Source organism: Ranitomeya imitator, chromosome 3 (genome assembly GCF_032444005.1).
Source record: "Ranitomeya imitator isolate aRanImi1 chromosome 3, aRanImi1.pri, whole genome shotgun sequence".
Classification (NCBI taxonomy): Eukaryota; Metazoa; Chordata; class Amphibia; order Anura; family Dendrobatidae; genus Ranitomeya; species Ranitomeya imitator.
This window is the reverse complement of record NC_091284.1, coordinates 743,775,005-743,790,493: the sequence shown is the minus strand read 5'-3', so window position 1 is coordinate 743,790,493 and position 15,489 is coordinate 743,775,005. Positions and strand designations below refer to the sequence as shown.

Sequence of the window (15,489 nt, the reverse complement as noted above, 5' to 3'; positions counted from 1 at the left end):
AAAATTTCAGGCTAATAGACCTGACCGTTGCCCAGCGGAGAAACTGTTTCTCCCTGATAGGTGGACGAATAAAGTTATCTCTGAGGTTCATTGTTCGGTGTTGGCTGGTCATCCTGGAATCTTTGGTACCAGAGATTTGGTGGCTAGATCCTTTTGGTGGCCGTCTCTGTCGCGGGATGTGCGTTCTTTTGTGCAGTCCTGTGGGATTTGTGCTCGGGCTAAGCCCTGCTGTTCTCGTGCCAGTGGGTTGCTTTTGCCCTTGCCGGTCCCGAAGAGGCCTTGGACACATATCTCTATGGATTTTATTTCGGATCTCCCGGTCTCTCAAAGAATGTCGGTCATTTGGGTGGTTTGTGATCGCTTCTCTAAGATGGTCCATTTGGTGCCCTTGTCTAAATTGCCTTCCTCCTCTGATTTGGTGCCATTGTTTTTCCAGCATGTGGTTCGTTTACATGGCATTCCAGAGAACATCGTTTCTGACAGAGGTTCCCAGTTTGTTTCGAGGTTTTGGCGAGCCTTTTGTGCTAGGATGGGCATTGATTTGTCTTTTTCCTCGGCTTTCCATCCTCAGACAAATGGCCAGACTGAACGAACCAATCAGACCTTGGAAACATATCTGAGATGTTTTGTTTCTGCTGATCAGGATGATTGGGTGTCCTTTTTGCCTTTGGCTGAGTTCGCCCTTAACCCCTTCCCGACCTTTGACGCATACGCTGCGTCATGAAAGTCGGTGCCATTCCGACCCATGACGCAGCATATGCGTCATGGAAAGATCGCGTCCCTGCAGGCCGGGTGAAAGGGTTAACTCCCATTTCACCCGATCTGCAGGGACAGGGGGAGTGGTAGTTTAGCCCAGGGGGGGTGGCTTCACCCCCTCGTGGCTACGATCGCTCTGATTGGCTGTTGAAAGTGAAACTGCCAATCAGAGCGATTTGTAATATTTCACCTAAAAAACTGGTGAAATATTACAATCCAGCCATGGCCGATGCTGCAATATCATCGGCCATGGCTGGAAACACTTATGTGCACCCACCCCACCCCTCCGATCGCCCCCCCAGCCCCCCGATCTGTGGTCTGCTCCCCTCCGTCCTGTGCTCCGCTCCCCCGTCCTCCTGTCCGCTTCCCCGTGCACCAATCACACCCCCCGCGCTCCAATCAAACCCCCCCGCACTCCGATCCCCCCCGCACACAGCGACCCCCCCGTGCTCCGATCCACCCCCCCCGCACAGCGATCCCTCACCCCGTGCTCCAATCCTTCCCCGTGCTCCAATCCTCCCTCCCGTGTTCCGATCCACCCCCCCCATGATCCGATCCACCCCCCCGTGCTCCGACGCCCCCCCCGTGCCCTGATCTCCCCCCCTTATACTTACCTGGCCGCCCGAGGTCCGTCCGTCTTCTTTCCTGGGCGCCGCCATCTTCCAAAATGGCGGGCGCATGTGCAGTGCGCCCGCCGAATCTGCCGGCCGGCAGATTCGTTCCAGAGTGAATTTTGATCACTGATATATAACCTATCTCAGTGATCAAAATAAAAAAAATAGTAAATGACCCCCCCCTTTGTCACCCCCATAGATAGGGACAATAAAAAAAATAAAGAATTTTTTTTTTTTTCACTAAGGTTGGGGTAAGAACTAGGGTTAGGGTTAGGGTTAGGGTTAGGGGTAGGGTCAGGGTTAGGGTTAGGGGTAGGGTTAGGGGTAGGGTTAGGGGTAGGGTTAGGGGTAGGGTTAGGGGTAGGGCTAGAGTTAGGGTTAGGGGTAGGGTTAGGGGTAGGGGTAGGGTTTCGGTATGTGCACACGTATTCTGGTCCTATGCGGATTTTTCCGCAGCGGATTTGAAAAATCCACAGTGCTAAACCGCTGCCGATTTATCGTGGATTTACCGCGGTTTTTCTGCGCATTTCACTGCGGTTTTACAACTGCGATTTTCTATTGGAGCAGTTGTAAAACCGCTGCGGAATCCGCAGAAAGAAGTGACATGCTGCGGAATGTAAACCGCTGCGTTTCCGTGCAGTTTTTCCGCAGCATGTGTACAGCGATTTTTGGTTCCCATAGGTTCACATTGAACTGTAAACTCATGGGAAACTGCTGCGGATCCGCAGCGTTTTCCGCAGCGTGTGCACATACCTTTAGAATTAGGCTATGTGCACACGGTGCGGATTGGCCGCTGCGGATCCGCAGCAGTGTTCCATCAGGTTTACAGTACCATGTAAACATATGGAAAACCAAATCCGCTGTGCCCATGGTGCAGAAAATACCGCGCGGGAACGCTGCGTTGTATTTTCCGCAGCATGCCAATTCTTTGTGCGGATTCCGCAGCGTTTTACACCTGTTCCTCAATAGGAATCCACAGGTGAAATCCGCACAAAAAACACTGGAAATCCACGGTAAATCCACAGGTAAAACGCAGTGCCTTTTACCCGCGGATTTTTCAAAAATGATGCTGAAAAATCTCATACGAATCCGCAACGTTGGCACATAGCCTTAGAGTTGGGTTGGAATTAGGGTTGTGGTTAGGGTTAGGGGTGTTTTGGGGTTAGGGTTGTGGTTAGGGGTGTGTTGGGGTTAGGGTTGTGATTAGGGTTACGGCTACAGTTGGGATAAGGGTTAGGGGTGTGTTGGAGGTAGAATTGAGGGGTTTCCACTGTTTAGGCACTTCAGGGGGTCTCCAAACGCAACATGGCGCCACCATTGATTCCAGCCAATCTTGTATTCAAAAATTCAAATGGTGCTCCCTCACTTCCGAACCCCGACGTGTGCCCAAACAGTGGTTTACCCCCACATATGGGGTACCAGCATACTCAGGACAAACTGCGCAACAATTACTGGGGTCCAATTTCTCCTGTTACCCTTGAGAAAATAAAAAATTGCTTGCTAAAACATCATTTTTGAGGAAAGAAAAATGATTTTTTATTTTCACGGCTCTGCGTTGTAAACGTCTGTGAAGCACTTGGGGGTTCAAAGTGCTCACCACATATCTAGATAAGTTCCTTGGGGGGTCTAGTTTCCAAAATGGGGTCACTTGTGGGGGGTTTCTACTGTTTAGGCACACCAGGGGCTCTGCAAACGCAACGTGACGCCCGCAGACCATTCCATCAAAGTCTGCATTTCAAAAGTCACTACTTCCCTTCTGAGCCCCCACGTGTGCCCAAACAGTGGTTTACCCCCACACATGGGGTATCAGCGTACTCAGGAGAAACTGGACAACAACTTTTGTGGTCCAATTTCTCCTGTAACCCTTGGGAAAATAAAAAATTCTGGGCTAAAAAATTATTTTTGAGGAAAGAAAACGTATTTATTATTTTCACTGCTCTGTGTTATGAACTTCTGTGAAGCACTTGGGGGTTCAAAGTGCTCACCTCACATCTAGATAAGTTCCTTTCGGGGTCTAGTTTCCAAAATGGGGTCACTTGTGGGGGTTTCTACTGTTTAGCCACATCAGGGGCTCTGCAAACGCAACGTGACGCCCACAGAGCATTCCATCAAAGTCTGCATTTCAAAACGTCACTACTTCACTTCCGAGCCCCAGCATGTGCCTAAACAGTGGTTTACCCCCACATATGGGGTATCAGCGTACTCAGGAGAAACTGGACAACAACTTTTGGGGTCAAATTTCTCCTGTTACCCTTGGGAAAATAAAAAATTGCGGGCTAAAATTCATTTTTGAGAAAATATATTTTTTTTTTTATTTTCATGGCTCTGCGTTATAAACTTCTGTGAAGCACTTGAGGGTTCAAAGTGCTCACTACACATCTAGATTAGTTCCTTTGGGGGTCTAGTTTCCAAAATGGGGTAATTTGTGGGGGATCTCCAATGTTTAGGCACACAGGGGCTCTCCAAACGCGACATGGTGTCCGCTAATGATTGGAGATAATTTTCCATTTAAAAAGCCAAATGGCGTGCCTTCCCTTCTGAGCCCTGCCGTGCGCCCAAACAGTGGTTTACCCCCACATATGGGGTATCTGCATACTCAGGACAAACTAGACAACAACATTTGTGGTCCAATTTCTCCTATTACCATTGGAAAAATAGGAAATTCCAGGCTAAAAAATCATTTTTGAGAAAAGAAAAATTATTTTTTATTTTCATGGCTCTGCATTATAAACTTCTGTGAAGCACCTGGGGGTTTAAAGTGCTCAGTATGCATCTAGATAAGTTCCTTGGGGGGTCTAGTTTCCAAAATGGGGTCACTTGTGGGGGAGCTCCATTGCATAGGCACACAGGGGCTCTCCAAATGCGACATGGTGTCCGCTAACAATTGGAGCTAATTTTCCATTCAAAAAGTTAAAAGGCGCGCCTTCCCTTCCGAGCCCTGCCGTGTGCCCAAACAGTGGTTTACCCCCACATATGAGGTATCGGCGTACTCGGGAGAAATTGCTCAACAAATTTTAGGATCCATTTTATCCTATTGCCCATGTGAAAATGAAAAAATTGAGGCGAAAATAAATTTTTTGTGAAAAAAAAGTACTTTTTCATTTTTACGGATCAATTTGTGAAGCACCTGAGGGTTTAAAGTGCTCACTAGGCATCTAGATAAGTTCCTTGGGGGGTCCAGTTTCCAAAATGGGGTCACTTGTGGGGGAGCTCCAATGTTTAAGCACACAGGGTCTCTCCAAACGCGACATGGTGTCCGCTAACGATGGAGATAATTTTTCATTCAAAAAGTCAAATGGCGCTCCTTCCCTTCCGAGCCTTACCATGTGCCCAAACAGTGGTTTACCCCCACATGTGAAGTATCGGTGTACTCAGGAGAAATTGCCAAACAAATTTTAGGATCCATTTTATCCTGTTGTCCATGTGAAAATGAAAAAATTGAGGCTAAAAGAATTTTTTTGTGAAAAAAAAGTACTTTTTAATTTTCACGGATCAATTTGTGAAGCACCTGGGGGTTTAAAGGGCTCACTATGCATCTAGATAAGTTCCTTGGGGCATCTAGTTTCCAAAATGGGGTCACTTGTGGGGGAGCTCCAATTTTTAGGCACACGGGGGCTCTCCAAATGTGACATGGTGTCCGCTAAAGAGTGCAGCCAATTTTTCATTCAAAAAGTCAAATGGCGCTCCTTCCCTTCCAAGCCCTGCCGTGCGCCCAAACAGTGGTTTACCCCCACATATGAGGTATCAGCGTACTCAGGACAAATTGGACAACAACGTACGTGGTTCAGTTTCTCCTTTTACCATTGGGAAAATAAAAAAAATTGTTGCTGAAAAATCATTTTTGTGACTAAAAAGTTAAATGTTCATTTTTTCCTTCCATGTTGCTTCTGCTGCTGTGAAGCACCTGAAGGGTTAATAAACTTCTTGAATGTGGTTTTGTGCACCTTGAGGGGTGCAGTTTTTAGAATGGTGTCACTTTTGGGTATTTTCAGCCATATAGACCCCTCAAACTGACTTCAAATGTGAGGTGGTCCCTAAAAAAAATGGTTTTGTAAATTTCGTTGTAAAAATGAGAAATCGCTGGTCAAATTTTAACCCTTATAACTTCCTAGCAAAAAAAAATTTTGTTTCCAAAATTGTGCTGATGTAAAGTAGACGTGTGGGAAATGTTATTTATTAACTATTTTGTGTCACATAACTCTCTGGTTTAACAGGATAAAAATTCAAAATGTGAAAATTGCGAAATTTTCAAAATTTTCGCCAAATTTCCGTTTTTATCACAAATAAACACAGAATTTATTGACCTAAATTTACCACTAACATGAAGCCCAATATGTCACGAAAAAACAATCTCAGAACCGCTAGGATCCATTGAAGCGTTCCTGAGTTATTACCTCATGAAGGGACACTGGTCAGAATTGCAAAAAACGGCAAGGTCTTTAAGGTCAAAATAGGCTGGGTCATGAAGGGGTTAATAATCGGGCCAGCTCGGCTACTTTGGTTTCGCCGTTTTTCTGCAATTCTGGGTTCCACCCTCGTTTCTCTTCAGGGCAGGTTGAGTCTTCGGACTGTCCTGGTGTGGATACTGTGGTGGATAGGTTGCAGCAGATTTGGACTCATGTAGTGGACAATTTGACTTTGTCCCAGGAGAAGGCTCAACGTTTCGCTAACCGCAGGCGCTGTGTGGGTCCCCGACTTCGTGTTGGGGATTTGGTTTGGTTGTCATCTCGTTATATTCCTATGAAGGTTTCCTCTCCTAAGTTTAAGCCTCGTTTCATTGGTCCATATAGGATTTCTGAGGTTCTTAATCCTGTGTCTTTTCATTTGACTCTTCCAGCTTCTTTTTCCATCCATAACGTGTTCCATAGGTCATTGTTGCGGAGATACGTGGCACCTGTGGTTCCATCTATTGATCCTCCTGCTCCGGTTTTGGTTGAAGGGGAGTTGGAGTACAGTGGGGCAAAAAAGTATTTAGTCAGTCAGCAATAGTGCAAGTTCCACCACTTAAAAAGATGAGAGGCGTCTGTAATTTACATCATAGGTAGACCTCAACTATGGGAGACAAACTGAGAAAAAAAAATCCAGAAAATCACATTGTCTGTTTTTTTAACATTTTATTTGCATATTATGGTGGAAAATAAGTATTTGGTCAGAAACAAACAATCAAGATTTCTGGCTCTCACAGACCTGTAACTTCTTCTTTAAGAGTCTCCTCTTTCCTCCACTCATTACCTGTAGTAATGGCACCTGTTTAAACTTGTTATCAGTATAAAAAGACACCTGTGCACACCCTCAAACAGTCTGACTCCAAACTCCACTATGGTGAAGACCAAAGAGCTGTCAAAGGACACCAGAAACAAAATTGTAGCCCTGCACCGGGCTGGGAAGACTGAATCTGCAATAGCCTACCAGCTTGGAGTGAAGAAATCAACAGTGGGAGCAATAATTAGAAAATGGAAAACATACAAGACCACTGATAATCTCCCTCGATCTGGGGCTCCACGCAAAATCCCACCCCGTGGGGTCAGAATTATCACAAGAACGGTGAGCAAAAATCCCAGAACCACGCGGGGGGACCTAGTCAATGAACTGCAGAGAGCTGGGACCAATGTAACAAGGCCTACCATAAGTAACACACTACGCCACCATGGACTCAGATCCTGCAGTGCCAGACGTGTCCCACTGCTTAAGCCAGTACATTTCCGGGCCCGTCTGAAGTTTGCTAGAGAGCATTTGGATGATCCAGAGGAGTTTTGGGAGAATGTCCTATAGTCTGATGAAACCAAACTGGAACTGTTTGGTAGAAACACAACTTGTCGTGTTTGGAGGAAAAAGAATACTGAGTTGCATCCATCAAACACCATACCTACTGTAAAGCATGGTGGTGGAAACATCATGCTTTAGGGCTGTTTCTCTGCAAAGGGGCCAGGACGACTGATCCGGGTACAAGAAAGAATGAATGGGGCCATGTATCGTGAGATTTTGAGTGCAAACCTCCTTCCATCAGCAAGGGCATTGAAGATGAAACGTGGCTGGGTCTTTCAACATGACAATGATCCAAAGCACACCGCCAGGGCAACGAAGGAGTGGCTTTGTAAGAAGCATTTCAAGGTCCTGGAGTGGCCTAGCCAGTCTCCAGATCTCAACCCTATAGAAAACCTTTGGAGGGAGTTGAAAGTCCGTGTTGCCAAGCGAAAAGCCAAAAACATCACTGCTCTAGAGGAGATCTGCATGGAGGAATGGGCCAACATACCAACAACAGTGTGTGGCAACCTTGTGAAGACTTACAGAAAACGTTTGACCTCTGTCATTGCCAACAAAGGATATATTACAAAGTATTGAGATGAAATTTTGTTTCTGACCAAATACTTATTTTCCACCATAATATGCAAATAAAATGTTAAAAAAACAGACAATGTGATTTTCTGGATTTTTTTTTCTCAGTTTGTCTCCCATAGTTGAGGTCTACCTATGATGTAAATTACAGACGCCTCTCATCTTTTTAAGTGGTGGAACTTGCACTATTGCTGACTGACTAAATACTTTTTTGCCCCACTGTATATAGTGGAGAAGATTTTGGATTCTCGTGTTTCGAGACGGAAACTCCAGTGTCTGGTTAAGTGGAAAGGTTATGGTCAGGAAGATAATTCCTGGGTCTTTGCCTCTGATATCCATGCTGCCGATCTGGTTCGTGCCTTTCATGTGGCTCATCCTAGTCGGCCTGGGGGCTCTGGTGAGGGTTCGGTGACCCCTCCTCAAGGGGGGGGGTACTGTTGTGAATTCTGTGGCCAAGCTCCCTCCTGTGGTCGTGAGTGGTACTTCGGCTGGTTCTGTCTATGAGCTTCCTTTGGATGAGAGTGGCACTGCGGCTTCTGAGTTTCCTTCCTCAGGTGATGAGGTTAAGTCGTTAGGTGCTGCTCTATTTAACTCCACCTAGTGCTTTGATCCTGGCCTCCAGTCAATGTTCTAGTATTGGTCTTGCTTTCTCCTGGATCGTTCCTGTGGCCGTTCTATCCTGCATAAGCTAAGTTTTGCTTGTGTTATTTTTGTTTGCTATTTTTTCTGTCCAGCTTGCTATGTTGGTTTTTCTTGCTTGCTGGAAGCTCTGGGACGCAGAGGGAGCACCTCCGTACCGTTAGTCGGTGCGGAGGGTCTTTTTGCCCCCTCTGCGTGGTTGTTTGTAGGGTTTTGTGTTGACCGCAAGGCGATCTTTCCTGTCTTCGGTCTGTTCAGTGGGTTGGGCCTCACTTTGCTAAATCTGTTTCATCTCTGCGTTTGTGTTTTCATCTCGACTCACAGTCATTGTATGTGGGGGCTGCCTTTTCCTTTGGGGTGTTTCTCTGAGGCAAGGTAGGCTTATTTTTCTTTCTTGGGGCTAGCTAGTTTCTCGGGCTGTGCTCGAGGCGCATAGGACTGGTCAGGAGCGCTCCACGGCTACCTTTAGTGTGGTTGGATAGGATTAGGGATTGCGGTCAGCAGAGTTCCCACGTCTCAGAGCTCGTCCTATGTTTTTGGTAATTGTCAGGTCACTTTGTGTGCTCTGAACTTCAAGGTCCATTGTGGTTCTGAATCTCCTGCTCATAACAATTTCCCATGCGGGTGAATACCTGGTCTCCGCTTCCCTGGATGCCGCGTCTTGTGCGGCTCAGGCGTCCAGTAATGCTGTGCCATCCGTCGGACTCAAGGCCTGGCAGGTGGAGTTGTCTTCAAAAAAGTCCCTTACCAGCCTGCCTTTTCATGGTTCACATCTCTTTGGTTCTAAGCTGGACCAAATCATTAAGGATGCCACCAAGGGCACAAGTTCCCTTCTTCCCCAGTCTAAACTCGCCGCCTCCTCCTAGGTGGCAATTTCGGTCCTTCTGGCCCTTTCGTCGTTTCACGGCGTCAGATTCCTTTTCCCAACAGCAGAGGCCACAGGCACGTCAAGAGAAGAAGAAGGTATCCTTTAGATACACTCCTTCCTGGCGTCCTCGCTACTCCCAAGGTAGATCCTCCAGGTCTAGGTCTGGAAGGTCCACCTCAGCATGACTCACAAGACCCCAGCCCACTTCCCAGGCTGGGCGGCCGTCTCCTCTTCTTCAGATACGTCTGGATCTCCTCAGTAGAGGATGCATGGGTCAGGGAAGTTGTATCTTCGGGATACAAAATAGACTTCGTTTCACGGCCCCGGGATCGTTTCTTCGAATCCCGACCTCCAAGAGACCCTGCTCTAGTTCCAGGTTTCTTTGCAGCCATCGCTTCTCTCCTCAATTCCGGGGTAATCGTTCCCGTCCCAGAAAAAGAACGGTTCACAGGGTTCTATTCAAATCTTTTTGTCGTACCGAAAAAAGACGGCAAGGTTCGTCCCATTCTGGATCTCAAATTGCTGAACAAGAGGGTTCGTCTCAGACACTTCAGGATGGAATCCCATTGTTTAGTAATTGCTTCCATGAAGGCTCAGGAGTTTCTGTGCTCCATAGACATCCTGGACGCCTACCTCCATGTCCCGATATTCCCAGGACATTACCAATTCCTGCAGTCTGTTCATCGTCCTCGACACTCTAGCCCATTTCGGGTGGCTTGTCAACAGGAAGAAATCCTGTCTTGTTTCTTCTCAGCACCTCGTTTTTCTGGACATGCTCTTCGACACTCGTCAGACCAGAGTCTTCCTTCCCGAAGACAAGAGATCCATCCTTTGCCGGGAGGATCGCCTGCTCCAGGGTCCTCGGCTTCCCTCCTTCCGATCGGCCATGAAGGTTCTGGGGAGGATGGTTGCAACATTGGAACATTCCCTTTGCCCAATTTCACTCAAGACCTCTTCAGCGGGCTATTCTATCACAGTGAGACAGGTCTGTCTTCTCCCTGGATCGTCCATTTCGCCTTTCCCCTCGGGTCAAACGGTCCCTCAACTGGTGGCTGACGTCACCTCTCATATCCTAGGGCAGGTCCTTCCTTCCAGTTCACTGGCAGGTGGTGACGACAGACGCCAGCCTGCTCGGCTGGGGTGCGGTGTTTTGTCACCTGACTGTTCAGGGTCATTGGTCAACGCAGGAGTTATCCCTGCCGATCAATGTCCTCGAGATTCGGGCCATCTTTCTGTCTCTCCTTCACTGGGAAAACATTCTCAGGGGTCTGCCAATTCGGATCCAGATGGACAATGCCACAGCAGTGGCATATGTCAACCACCAGGGGGGACTCGGAGTTCTCTAGCCTCGGCCGAGGTATCCAAGATCCTCCTTTGGGCAGAGGCAACGGTCCCGGTGATATCCGCAGTGCATATCCCCGGCGTGGACAATTGGGCCGCCCACTTTCTCAGCCACAAGGGCCTCGCGGCAGGGGAATGGCCCTTGCATCAGGAGGTCTTCCATCAGATTTGTCTTCGATGGGGGACTACGGATGTGGACCTCTCGGCGTCCCGACTCAACAGGAATGTCCCTCGGTTCGTCTCCAGGTCCCACGATCCTCTCGCAGTGGGCATCGACACTCTGGCCATTCCTTGGTCGCAGTTCATGCTCCCCTATCTGTTTCAAGATCAAGGCGGAAGGGGTGCCGGTCATTCTGATCACCCCGGATTGGCCCAGGAGATCTTGGTTCGCAGAGATTGTCAATCTTCTCGTGGACGCCCCCTGGCGGCTTCCAGACATACCCGATCTGCTGTCTCAGGGTCCGATCTGCCACCCGAATTCTCGGTCGCTCAGTTTAACGGCGTAGCTGTTGAGACCACAGTTCTAAGAGCGTCCTTTCGGATCGGGTGATTCACACTATGATCCAGGCTACCAGGCTAGGAAGCCTTCGTCTTCCAGGATCGACTATCGTACCTGGAAGGCTTTCTTCCGTTGGTGCGAGTCCAACTCCGTTTCACCTATGTCCTTTTCCCTTCCTTCCATTTTGGCCTTCCTTTAGGCAGGACTGGATGCGGGCCTTGCCCTTAGTTCCCTAAAGGGCCAGGTTTCTGCGCTCTCCATCCTCTTCCAGAAGACTTTACCTTCTCTGCCACAGGTCAAGACCTTCCTTCAGGGAGTAGCCAATGCTGTCCCTCCGTACAGGGCACCTGTGGACCCATGGGATCTCAATCTTGTGCTGGAGGTGCTGAGGGGTTCCCCCTTTGAGCCACTCAGGGAGGTTTCCCTGTCAGTCTTATCTTAGAAGGTGGCCTTTCTTGTGGCCATCACCTCTATCCGGCGCGTTTCCGAGTTGGCGGCCCTTTCTTGCTGGCCTTCTTTCTTGATTATCCACCAGGGCAAGGTGGTCTTGAGGCCCCCGCCTTCCTTCCTTTCTAAGGTGGTTTCCACCTTCCACCTCAACAAGGACATCGTCCTACCTTCCTTTTGTCCAGCTCCGACCCATCCCCTGGAGCGATCGTTGAACAAGCTGGACCTCGTCAGGGCGGTGAGGATCTATCTGGCTAGAACAGCCTCTTTTTGGAAGACAGACTCCTTTTTCGTCATTCCTGATGGCACTCGTAGAGGCCTGCCGGCTTCCAAGGCGACTATTGCTCGCTGGATCAGAACCGCAATTTTGGAGGCTTACCGGGTCAAGAACAGAGTGCCCCCTCCTGGATTAAGGCTCACTCTACCTGGCAGTCGGCGCCTCCTGGGCAGTGCACCACAGGGCTTTCGCCCTACAGCTTTGCAAGGCGGCAACCTCGTCTTCCATCCACGCGTTCGCCAAATTTTACAAGGTCCATACCTACGCTTCTGCGACCGCCAGCCTAGGTAGAAGGATCTTGCAGGCGGCAGTGGTAAGTCCTCTGACCTGATGGAAGTCTGTTTTTCCCGCCCCAGGGACTGCTTTGGGATGTCCCATGGTTCCTGTGTCCGCCATTGAGGCAATAGAGAAAACAGGATTTTTTGGTTGCTTACCATAAAATCTGTTTCTGGGAGCCTTCATTGGGAGACACAGCACCCTCCCATATTATTCAGTTCCTGTTGTTTTGTGTTCTGTGACTGTTTTCATGTTTACAGTTCTCATGTTTGTGGTTATGTTATTTCAACCTTATTGTTTTTTTCTCCTACTGCTTTCTCACTAACTGAAGTTCATAATGCCAGTCGGAGGGATGTACACTGCAGAGGAGGAGCTAACTTTTTTTGTGCATAATGTCAGCCTTCTAGAGGCAGCAGCATACACCCCCATGGTTCCTGTGTCCCCCAATGAAGGCTCTGAGAAACAGATTTTACGGTAAGCAACCAAAAAATCCTGTTATTCAAGGTTCTTCAAAGTAGCCAACCTTTGGTTTGATGACTGCTTTGCACACTCTTGGCATTCTCTTGATGAGCTTCAAGAGGTAGTCACCGGGAATGGTTTTCACTTAGCAGGTTTAATAAGTGGGATTTCTTGCCTTATAAATGGTGTTGGAACCATCAGTTGTGTTGTGCTGAAGTCTGGTGGATACACAGCTGATAGTCCTACTGAATAGACTGTTAGAATTTGTATTATGGCAAGAGAAAAGCAGCTAAGTAAAGAAAAACGAGTGGCCATCATTACTTTAAGAAATGAAGGTCAGTCAGTCCGAAAAATTGGGAAAACTTTGAAAGTGTCCCCAAGTGCAGTGGCAAAAACCATCAAGCGCTACATGGGGACCGCCCCAGGAAAGGAAGACCAAGAGTCACCCCTGCTTCTGAGGATAAGTTTATCCGAGTCACCAGCCTCAGAAATTGCAGGTTAACAGCAGCTCAGATTAGAGACCAGGTCAATGCCACACAGAGTTCTAGCAGCAGACACAACTCTGCACCAACTGTTAAGAGGAGACACTGTGCAGCAGGCCTTCATGGTAAAATAGCTGCTAGGAAACCACTGCTAAGGGCAGGCAACAAGTAGAAGAGACTTGATTGGGCTAAAGAACACAAGGAATGGACATTAGACCATTGGAAATCTGTGCTTTGGTCTGATGAGTCCATTGGTTCCAACCACCATGTCTTTGTTCAACACAGAAAAGGTGAACGGATGGACTTTACATGCCTGGTTCCCACCGTGAAGCATGGAGGAGGAGGTGTGATGGTGTGGGGGTGCTTTGCTGGTGACACTGTTGGGGATTTATTCAAAATTGAAGGCATACTGAACCAGCATGGCTACCACAGCATCTTGCAGTGGCATGCTATTCCATCCGGTTTGCGTTTAGTTGGACCATCATTTATTTTTCAACAGGACAACGACCCCAAACACACCTCCAGGCTGTGTAAGGGCTATTTGAACAAGAAGGAGAGTGATGGGGTGCTACGCCAGATGACCTGGCCTCCACAGTCACCAGACCTGAACCCAATCGAGATGGTTTGGGGTGAGCTGGACCGCAGAGTGAAGGCAAAAGGGCCAACAAGTGCTAAGCATCTCTGGGAACTCCTTCAAGATTGTTGGAAGACCATTCCCAGTGACTACCTCTTGAAGCTCATCAAGAGAATGCCAAGAGTGTGCAAAGCAGTCATCAAAGCAAAAGGTGGCTACTTTGAAGAACCTAGAATATAAGACATAATTTCAGTTGTTTCACACTTTTTTGTTAAGTACATAATTCCACATGTGTTAATTCATAGTTTTGATGCCTTCAGTGTGAATGTATAATTTTCATAGTCATGAAAATACAGAAAAATCTTTAAATGAGAAGGTGTATCCAAACTTTTGGTCTGTACTGTATATTTCTGGAAATGCGCTTTTTTTTTTGCATTTTTTGAACTCACTTGGATTTTTTTTCCCACTTTCCAGTGCATCACACGATAAAATGAATGCTGTCATTCAAAGTCACAATTTGTCCCACAAAAAAACAAGCCCTTGTATGTCTATGAAAATAAAAATCGTATGGCTCTTGGAAGAAGGGGAGGAAAAAATCTAAAACGGAAATTGGCCGTGGAGGGAAGGGGTTAAGTAAGAGAAAAAAATTGGGACAAAATGTGGACAACCCCTTTAATGTATATGCTATTACATTATTTTCGAATCTCTGCCATATAGTATGTACAGTATATAGTATGTACAATATATATAGTATGTACAGTAGTGCTGCTCCACCTTGCATCTCATGTCTCCGTGTGTCAGTACAGCGTGGTCAGTGGTAAAAGGCATTGTACAACGTGAAGGTCCCCTGGGCTTCTACCAAGGTCTGACGAGCACAATCTGCAGAGAAATGCCAGGATATTTCTTATTCTTTGGCGGATATGAGTTGAGCAGATCTTTTTTTGCTGCTTCAGGTGGAAAGTCAAAGGATGAACTTGGTAAGTACTGACTAGATGTGTAACACAGATACAATATGGCAGGTTGAAGAAAATTAAAGACTGGTTTACTTGGAGTGTCAAATAGTGGTCACCAAATGTTCATATACAAACGTGAGTTATAATTCAGCTTAGAAGATGTTCAGGAGAAGAGAGATAGGGATTAAAGACTCAGCTCATTCTGCATCCTGCTATGTACTTTGATACGTAGAGAATATAGAAGCCAAATGGCATCACATTTTAATAAAACCCTGTTGCAAAAAAATGCAATGGCCAAATCATTTAATCAGTCTAGACATAGAGTCGAGTAACCCCATACATTATATTGATGGCTGACCCTGCCAAAATTGGAAATTTGGGCAACTTGTATTAAATGTCTGTAGCCAGCTGTAGAGATTGTGATAATTCTGTTCTTCTAGATGATATTTGATGATCTCTCCTTTACTGTTAAGGTCCAGTTGCCCTGATGATAAGTGGCGGTTGTGGAGGGATTGCTCTGTGGCTTGCTGTGTACCCTGTGGACTGTATCAAATCCAGGATTCAGGTTTTGTCAATTACTGGAAAACAAGCTGGTTTCATGGGAACTTGCTCAAGTATTGTGAAAAATGAAGGTATGATGTTCACATCCATTTCTGAGATATGGCCACTATGGTCAGTTTATGAAATATTTTCCCTCCTACATATTCCACCATCAATTGTGAGTAATTTTATTGAAAAGTGGCCCAACTCAGCCATAATGTTTCAGCCCACATAAAGTTACAGAGCGGAGTCACGGGGCGCTGAGGCTCATAGTGTATAATATTCACCAGCGCTCTGCTGACCCCATGACTGCAAAGTCCAAACCTTCCCTGGTAGTAACATCAGCACAAAAGTGTGTGCTGACAGCTTTATGCCATGGGTTTTCATGGCCAGGTGGCTACATGCAAGCCTTACATCACCAAGCGCAA

General features: G+C 47.1%; 1 protein-coding gene across 1 annotated transcript in view; it reads left to right on the top strand.

The window, feature by feature from the left end:
- LOC138671043 (mitochondrial ornithine transporter 1-like) overlaps positions 1 to 15,489 on the top strand; it is an 86,803-nt gene that overhangs the window by 40,536 nt on the left and 30,778 nt on the right. Inside the window, exons 5-6 of the mRNA XM_069758910.1 lie at positions 14,370 to 14,545; positions 14,995 to 15,153. Coding sequence (XP_069615011.1) covers positions 14,370 to 14,545; positions 14,995 to 15,153 — 335 coding nt within the window. The remainder of the gene's footprint in view (positions 1 to 14,369; positions 14,546 to 14,994; positions 15,154 to 15,489) is intronic.